The sequence below is a fragment of the Thermobia domestica genome, chromosome 2 (genome assembly GCF_964235325.1).
Source record: "Thermobia domestica chromosome 2, izTheDome1.hap1.1, whole genome shotgun sequence".
Classification (NCBI taxonomy): Eukaryota; Metazoa; Arthropoda; class Insecta; order Zygentoma; family Lepismatidae; genus Thermobia; species Thermobia domestica.
In genome coordinates, this window is record NC_137455.1 from 329,103,243 (window position 1) to 329,113,081 (window position 9,839).

Below are 9,839 nucleotides of genomic sequence, written 5' to 3' on the forward strand. Positions count from 1 at the left end.
ATTGTTCGAGCCAGTGGCGTATGCAGAGTTTCACCAAGAGGTCTTCATGCAGTCAATTTTATTCTCTTATGACAAGCGTGATTTTTATATATAGCATGGTATAAGTTTACTATTCCATAATATCTTGATCAAGAGAGTTTAAACCTCAAATTTCTTGTGTACGCCACTGGTTCGATCCAAGGTATTAAAACTAATTAATGTAATAATGCACTTTTATTTTATTGTGTACAATTTTAAAGCAAAACAAACATGTCAGGATACAGTTTATTTCCCACGTTTAGTCTCCGAGGCGAAGGAAGATGATGATGGTGATAATGAAAGAAATGTTGAAACGAAATGGATTTCTCATCGTTAAGTATTACTGCAGTACGTGATCATAGACATTTCAAAATGACGGGCAACAAGCTGTGGCAAGAAAGAAAATGCAAATACTGACGGAAGGGTGGGCCTAGCTTGTTTTTCACTAACATGTAGCAAGTATTTAGTGGAAAGAGATCTTTGGTAATCTAATGAAATTCAGTTTTCTGTTACCATCCCAGTATTCACCTGTAGTTAAAATTTAATTGGGTTGTGTAACTTTAAACTATCCTAAAACATATCAATAATTTGGTATAAAATCTAGCTACTTCACATAGCCTATGTAATACCATGAGTCCAAAAAGAAAAGGGTTAAAATACATATACTACTGAAACATATTAGATGTAAGATGCAAACATTACAGTAAAAAATTATAGTGATAGTAGGAATAGAAGTAACAGCAATAATAATAGTGAGGAAACATTAATAATAAAAATAGTCGTAACATCAAGATAATGAAACACTTTTATATTGTAGCGAACGTATATACAGTACATTCTTTTCATAGATCTACGAGCAAAGGTGTTATGCATCAATTGACCAAGCGCCATTTTGTGATTTTCGAGATTTTTACTTCAGTGAGTCGGAGACAATGTAATTAATGTAAAAAAAAAAAAAAGGTTTGAAATTCTACTATGTGCTCGACCAAGCGCCAAGCAATGGAAAAAATGAAATGAAATCATTAAGTTTTACGTCCCACGGTTATGCTAAAGGAGACGGTGATGATGAGAGATGAGTGAAATGAAGAAAGTGGGAGGAAACGGGAGAACCCCGAGAAAACCCACGAGCACGGTGTTTGTCCACCACAAAGTTCACTTAGCGGAGGCTAGGATCGAACCCGGGACCCCAAGCACCAGAGGTGAACGCTCTACCACTGAGCCCCCGCGCCCCCGCCAAGCAATGGATCGTAATGATAACTTGTTTCTGTTTCCTTCAATATCTCAGAACCGTGTTTTGGCGCTTGATCAATTGATGCATAACACCGTCCAATTATGCATTTACATCTCCAGCAAAACTTTTTCTTTAAATCATTTTTTTAGTTTTTCTCCATAACAATAAATGACTGTGAATGACTTTTATTTATATTTCTTTACCTCTATTATGCAAAACAACAGCGAAAGCAATAATTATGTAAAAAGTAATGAAAAATTCCAAGAAAACTTTCTTTTTTACATTTCTTTAAAATGTCTTCCTCCATTGCAGTAAGTGGCTGCGAATGACTATTTAAATTTCTTTACCTGTAAGTGTTTTATTACAATTCACAAAAGTAACAAAATGCTTTGAGATTTGTGCATTACCCATATTTAAATTATATAATATTAAATTATATAACATATATTTAAAATAAATAATACACTGTAATATGTATCTCTTATTCTTAACTGAGACTAAGGATGTTTTGGAACAACATGCTTGTTACTGGAAAGAAAAACTGATTTACGTGTTCTGGTGACAAAGACATCCTATGATCTGAAACAACATTGCTTCCCATGCTAAACACTCTCTCTGATGGAATGCTTGTTGCTGGTATACAGAGGTACTTCCTCGCTAGTTTAGCAAGTCGAGGCAATTGCTTTTCATGCACCCTCCACCACTCTAAAGGATCTTCTTCAGCGTCAACCATGTTCATACACAAATACTTTGTTACTTCATTATCTTCTTCCATCTCTGTACTTGTCTTCTTTAAAAATGCTGCAAATCCTAATTTTCTCTTCTTCTGTTCAGGAGCAGGTTTCTCGACATTTTTAACAGTTACAGTGTTTATTTCCTTTTGTATTTCATCACGAATTACTGACAAATCACACATATCAAAATATAGGTCTTTGAAACGAGGGTCTAATAAGCAACACTTCAAAATAAGATTCTTTGTGTGTGTCTCCTCATACCTTTCTTTCAAGGGAATTATTATCTTCTTTGTGATTTCTTCTTCAACTTCCGCTAGAGCTTGTTGTAGGTGTAGCTGTAATTCATCATTTTCTTCATAACCTTCAGTGAATACTGAATAATGTTCATTGACTTCAGTTTCATCATCAACTCTACACTTTGTATCTTGAGTCACATTTTCTACAGAGGTCTGTGTTTCTGAATCATCAATTCCTTTCATATCTTCCTTCAACTGTTGATATAGAGGCCAAATCCCTGAAGCTGTGACATATTTTTCTGCCGACATAGCTTCACTCATGTTCTTTAGTGGATTGAATACTGAAAGGAGCATTTCAACCAAGCATGAGTACTTGTGATTAAGAATTAGATCGGCATGTTTGGTTTGACTCAGGACATGATTAATCGCATCTTTTTGTTCCCTGTAAGCCTCCAACTGAGGGATGCAGGACCACCATCGTGTTGGGGTGGTTGAGGGAAGAGTACGTTCACGGATACCTAGTTCATCTTGTCTTTTCTTCAGTTCCCGTCGAAGACTAGTGCTAAAAGATAGAACACTTCTTATTTTGTTCAGCCGGTCGAAAAGGAATTTCAAAGGAAATGATTTCATAGCTTGGATGCTCCGATATTTAAGGTGTGTCCAAAGCAGCTTAATTGTGTAAGTCCAGTCAACGATATTGCTTTTACAATATTTGACCCATTATCTGTAGTTACACAACAAACCTTTTCAACATTGATACCCCAGGAGTCTAAACTAAATACTATGGCTTCCTTTAGGTTATTTGCAGTATGTTCAATATTAAGACTACAACACTCAAGACAGTAACTATTAAGGTTCCAGTTTTGATCAATGAAATGGGCTGTATGATATGTAAGGATGTTGAGATGGGGAAGTCCAGCAATCCACCGTAAGCGATATAGCTTCAGATTTTGAAAGCTCTTCTCTGATAATTTCCTTTACAGAATTATAAAGCTGTGGAATTTTACTTTCCGCAAAACATTTCCTACCAGGAACTTCATAATTGGGTGCTAAAATAGACAGCATATGTTTAAATCCTGGTTTCTCGACAGCCATATATGGTTCCATATCTACAGCAAGCCAGTAAGCTATTGCGTGGGAGTATTTATCTGCAGTCTTTTTATCAACTTTCTTAAAAGACTCCAGAGAAAGTTGCTTGCTTGAGAGTCTGAAAAGATGTAAAACGATAAATAAATCTCTGATGAGCGAGAAGTTAAAAAATAAACAACTAGAATTGAAAAATAAAACAATTATACAAAATCATGTGTGCCACATGATTACCTTGTTGCAAAATCTCACTTAGGGATCTATTTGTGAAATGTTTTTTAAAAAGCTGGAAAAGTCACAGACAAACAAGTTTAATAATTCAGGAACATAAATATAACACTTCGTTCTGTACTAAAAAAAAAAAAAAAAAAAAATATTGAAAAATCTGAGACCAGTGATAACTGAATGATATTCATAACTAGCTACTGGCAACCCATTTCGCTGGGTTATATGCGGAAGTGGCAAAATATTCATGCGTTGAATCAAGTTTAGGTCGTCACTCTGAATTATATATTGTGCACGGTGAGACACTTCGCGTCACCCAGAGCTACCCGCCTGTCAAACTTTGTACGAATCGAAGCACTTCGATCATTTCCTTTGGGATCTCATGGATGACCATTAGGGTCCGTGACGCCTTGGAATTATATGCCAATACTCTTGGAGTGACCTAGCCCAAAAATCGTTTCAATTGATTCTGCCCTTTTGGCATGGTACGCGAAAAGACACGCCCCTCTTCGCCAGGATAAGTAGCATAAATTGAAAAATCAACCAAAGCTGCCTTGTAGTACAGTGACCAGTGGCGAGGGAGACCCGGGTTGGATTTTCGTCGATCCCAAGAGAGTCCTCTATTGGGTGATTCAATACTGACGTTACACAGCTTTCGTTTCTTATTCCGTCATTGATCTTGAGACTGTACTTTGGTCAGTATATAATCAAGCTGAGCTTTTAGAATTAGCGAATATGAATAATCCTCCTTAGTTTAAATGCAGTTTAAACTTAAGCATGCTGAAGAAAATCAAAACGGCAGATTTTTCAAAGAATATTAAGAGCTGGGATAAACAAATTTAGACTCAAGTAGTATAAGCGGCACATAAGGAGAGATAGTAGTGAGGTAGAAATAGCACATACTGTAAGGGTATCTGCCATATAAGCCATCGTAAGAGGAGTAGGCCTACTGCACACACTATAAATTTCTTCCATGAGAAGATTAGGAATCCGGCTGCAACTACGTAAAATGACTAAAAATCCACATTTCTTTTTAGTCTACAAATGTACTCAGAATATTTTATTTAATTGACGCCTGTCCACCAAGTACGTATAGATATACAATGTATATGAAAAAAGGCAATGAAAATAACTGAAATAGAAACGATTATTTCAACGCTTGCTGTTCACTTTTATGAGCATATTTGTTCCCTGATCCATTGAAAAGGGCAAAAGCCGGAGTGAACAGAGGCATAAGACAAACTGAGGGGCAAGGAGCTGAAGGCACAGGGGAGGGCGTTATTCGCAAACACTATATAAATAAAAATAATATGTATACTATACAAATAGGTACCAATGTGTAGCACAAGTACCACAGAAATCAGAACACGTTCACCCTGCTCCTGCATTTTTCGGTTTCATCTTTATGGTCACTTTAATTGTGTACTTTTTAACGATCAAGTTTTCCCCTTACGGCGAAATCAAACTACTTCATTCACACTTTCGATTTTTGTTCTTAGTGTTGGATGAATGGATTTGAGTTTAGCATCCCTTTCAGAAACGTGAACTTACAGATTAACATTTGATTGAATCACATGAGCTCCCACTGGTAACAGGACTCGGGTCTCTCGCGTAAAAGCAGAATGCGATCGTATAAAACTGTAATAATTGTGGGAGCTCCATATTACTAGTGTCATGATAATTGTTCATATCATCGGTGCATGGTTCTCTTACATACAGTTGTGTAGTAATGACGTAAACTTTTTAATGGTGTTCATAAATTAATATTTCACTTACATGTTTACTGTATACATGAACACATTCTTTTAAAAGTGCTCTTCGTTTCTAATTTACTACATGGTGCTTACTCGTGCCTATGTGGAAGCGAACGCGCCTTTGGGGCGGGAGGCTTGGGTTAGATTCTCGATGGGAACTCATGTGGTTCGGGTCCGATGTTAAGCTATAATTCCATGTCACATTTAGCCTCACTGTAGAAACCAACGCTAAACTCAAATCAAATTTAAAATACCTCACCTTTCCTGTAATTTCCAACAATTGGCACCAGGATTCCATAATCTGCACCAAATGTAAAATGCACATTTGTCTACAACACTTTAAGGCCAAAGCTCCTGCTCTTCCGCTTAATTCCCCTCCCATGTGCTATTCACTTGCCCAAGTTTTCTTAGGGCCCCTACACTTTCCTATAGGTTATCAAACAATTATTTCTTGCAAGCATTCGTAGCGAAATGGAAATCCACTGATTGAATAGACCTATTTAAATTACAATATAAGTTTAAAATACATCAACGTTTTGCACTTCACACTTGCATTAGGATTACAGAATTATTTTGTGTCAGAAATCATGGTTGTGCCTTTACTGATAAGGTTTATTCGGTACAATTGTGTCAAGTGTGTAAACTGTGTACCAAATTGTGCTAGGTGGTCACTGCAAGCTAGTATTGCATCAATTTGCACCAAGGCAGGACAAAGCAAAAATGGCCGCGTAAGATTATATAAAGTTTAAGTGATAGCTTGCTTTGCTTAGATAAAGTTTAAAACAGTGGTTCCCAACCTTGTTTACCTAGCATTCTTTTCTTAAACCTTGCATACTTAATGTCCACCTCCCTTCCTCCTAAAATCTAATACATGCTTTTTGTCTGACCCATCTGCGATCTCAGATTCAGTATTGAAATCTCAGATCTTCAATAATAATAATAATAATAATAATAATAATAATAATAATAATAATAATAATAATAATAATAATAATAATAATAATAATAATAATAATAATAATAATAATAATAATAATAATAATAATAATTATTATTATTATTATTATTATTATTATTATTATTATTATTATTATTATTATTATTATTATTATTATTATTATTATTATTATTATTATTATTATTATTATAACCATATGTTCATCTTCAGCTCCCTCGCTGGCATATGATTAACTTACACGTCCGTAGTCCGAGAGAACTGGATTCTATTTCTTGCCGAATCTGATGTGATTCGGATTTCCCGTTAAGCAAAAGGTCCAGGTCTTGATATGATCTTCCTGTCGAAAAGGACGCTGAAATCGAATGCAATGCAACGCCATTTACACTATCTGCTACAATTGATATCCTTATGCGGACACGAAAAGTGTTAGCTAATAATGGAAATCTGCCACAAGATGATGGGCGGTTTTCGTACAATTGCACCGAGTATGGTTTATCTGTAAAGATATAGCAATGTTATTTGTCCCAAAATACTTTAAACAAAAACTACTTTCGATGCACATGAAGACAAACTGCAGCTTGTAATGTAAAGTTAATCCGAAAAACATATCGAAAGACAGTTTTTGTACCTCTATGGTAAACCTAAGATTAAGCACCTTCAAATGAACGGAACCAAAGTTTTGTATGTAAATTTGGAATAAAATAAGGTGCTACATTACAAAGCACAGAATCGCTGCAAAATCCAGTGTATTCGTTGTAAGCACCTTACCCTTAAGTACTAAGTTTTTTTTTTGTTTTTTTGTTTTATTCACATTAGTACTACGCAGTCTGCCAGGCTCCGAGCAGTAGATTCCGATCAAACTAACGACGTAATGTTAATTTTCGCATACACACTAAATAACCAAGAAAGTAGAGGAAACGACAATCGGGAGAGGCAGACGAACGGGACGTTATGGCGAAAAGCGGAGTCTGAGAGAGACCGCGTAGCACTTACCGGTTAACTAGCATATGAACTAACAAAATGTTAAAATATTAGACAGTAATAAAATTCATATGTAGTACTTGTTTTTCAAATTCCTACCTGGACAAAATTATTTAAGTATGATTTATTTGTAAGTCTTACAAGCAAACTGTCCAAATGGATGAATCGAGTTGCGAGATAAGACTTAGTGGGCCTGATAGAGGATGTAAAAACATGCATATGTGCAAAGTTATAGCGGATGAGCGCCATAAGAAACGAAGGGGGAGGGGTCAAAGTTTTTAGGAGAAGAGCTATGCTATGTTATTGAAATACATTAAATAAACTGTTGAACCGCAAAAGTAGTGAATAGAGATGCGCACGAGACAAGATTTGTGGCTGTCTCGTCTCGAAAATGTGCTGTAAAAGTGATGTCTCGATTCGAAAAATGTATATTTCTCTATTGGAAGAGCCGTGTCTCGACTCGAATTTTATCAGAAAAATCCTGTCTCGACTCGTCTCGTGCGCATCCCTAGTAGTGAAAGTAGTGGTAGTTTCACATATTGGCAAAAGAAGAATGGGCAGAGTAGATCATGAACCTCCGCCGCCGTCTTGAAATCCGCCATTTTGAAATCTGATTTTTTTTTTTTTTTTTTTTTAAGAAATGAAAAGGTAGTAATGTGATATATCAATTAGGGCCAGCATGTTCTCAAAAAGTCAATTATGAACTTTAGTGATTGTTGTTTGTACTTATTTGGAAGATTTAGAATCATATTTATAGTTATCTACGAAAATCTAGGTGACTGATACTCGTATGTAGAAAGTTTTTATTACCACGAAATACTTTTAAATTAAATATATCTACATGCCAAAAAACTAACTATGAAATTTGATATCCAAAGTGAAATTTAATAATAATAATAATAATAATTTGATTTTTGATTTTTTAGTTTAGCGTCCCTTTCAGCAGCGAGGCTATATGAGACGTGGACCTACTGATTAACGTGGAATTCGAACCACATGAGCTCCCGCCGGGAATCGAACCCGGGTCTCCCACGCCAAAGGCGCGTACGCTAACCGCTTAGCCACGAGGGAGCTCATAATAATAATAATAGTAATAATAATATAATAATATACTACTTAACAGGGTTGGCTGGTTTAAACCAAGGTGGTTTAAACCATGGTTTAAACCAAGGTTTAAACCAGCTGTTTTTTCCAAAAAAAAAACAACTGGTTTAAACCAACAAAAAAAAAAAAAAAAAAATGTTCGTAAAAGTGTAAGTGTTTGTAAAATCTTGATGAACACACATTTGTGGTTGTCACGTTTCACTCCCGTATATTATTCGTATTATATTCAGACCTAAATTTCCCATTCATTACTCAAAAAGATTATACTACAATAGCAACTTTTTTTTTTACAAGTTTATAAATGTTTATTTTGTGATTTTTTTGTAGTTGTTATTATTGTTATGTAATTGCAATCGAAGAAAAATTCTAAATATTGTTTCGTTTCAATGGTTACTATTGATAAAATACATCGAAAATGCTGTACATTTTGTGTGGGGGGGTCATAAGACCCCACGAGAGGCAGTTAATGAAATAAGTATCTTTGGTATCTATTTATGTATAAATGAGTCTGAGCCAAAGTGGACTCAAAAAATTCGTATCTTTATTCACTTTTCTTATTGATATGCAGATTAAGTCGGTGTATTTCTTTAATTTGGACAAATAAAAGTCGTTGTTAACTAACTTGAACTAAATTAGTTCTTCTGTATTCCGTCGTACTTTGAAATTGTTCATATGTAATTCTGTGTAATGGTTTCACTTGTGCAACTGTTTATCTTTTTGTCCTTCTGAAATGACTCTTGACAGAAGCATGTAAAGATCAGTACAACGTATTTTTTTTTTTTTTTTATCAGGATTCCTTCGTGAGTGAGTCGGCAGACGTATCGCATTTGTGGCCAATTAGTTCTGGTTCCGAGTTTAAATGGAGGACAATTTCTCTCGGATGTAACTCGAGAAGCGGTTTTTATTCCGCTTTAAGCTTATGTGACCTCTTCTAGCATAACCCGGTTGTTGCATAATAACATCAAAGCAAAACAAACTTATTTCTGTCCATATATGATATGAATATATAGAGTAAATCATTTAAACCATAAAAACCTGGTTTAAACCAAAAAACCGGTTTTTTTGTTTTTTTAAAATAAAAACCATGGTTTTTGCCAACCCTGCTACTTAATATCAAATTTCACTGTTAGTTTTCTTGGCTTGTGAATATGTTTAACTTAAAGGTGTTTTCGTGATAATCCAAACTTTCAACATATGGGTATCAGTCTCCTAGATTTTCGTAAATAACTAGACCCTATAAAGATCCTAAATCTGATCCTAAATCTTCCAATAAGTACATATAAAATCACTAAATTTCATAATTGATTTTTTGAGAATATGCTGGACCTAATGGATATATCACATAACTATTTTTCCATTTCAAAAAATATCACAGATTTCAAAATGGCGGATTTCAAGGTGGCGGCGGAGGTTCGTGATCTACTCTGGCATTTCTTCTTTTGCCAATATGTGAAACTACCACCGTTTGCATTGTCTATCTTTCACTATTTTCACAATTAAACTGTTTATTTG

At 35.1% G+C, this 9,839-nt stretch overlaps 1 protein-coding gene across 1 annotated transcript; it reads right to left on the bottom strand.

The window, feature by feature from the left end:
* Nucleotides 1-1,736: 1,736 nt before the first annotated feature.
* On the bottom strand, nt 1,737-2,849 carry LOC145679524 (E3 SUMO-protein ligase ZBED1-like). The gene has a single exon (XM_081750103.1). The coding sequence runs from the start codon at nt 2,847-2,849 to the stop codon at nt 1,737-1,739; it is 1,113 nt and encodes a 370-aa protein (XP_081606229.1).
* Between the last annotated feature and the right edge of the window lie 6,990 nt (nt 2,850-9,839).

Excerpts from the sequence above, each read along its gene's own strand:
- LOC145679524 (XM_081750103.1), bottom strand. The coding sequence starts at position 2,849 with ATGAAATCATTTCCTTTGAAATTCCTTTTCGACCGGCTGAACAAAATA.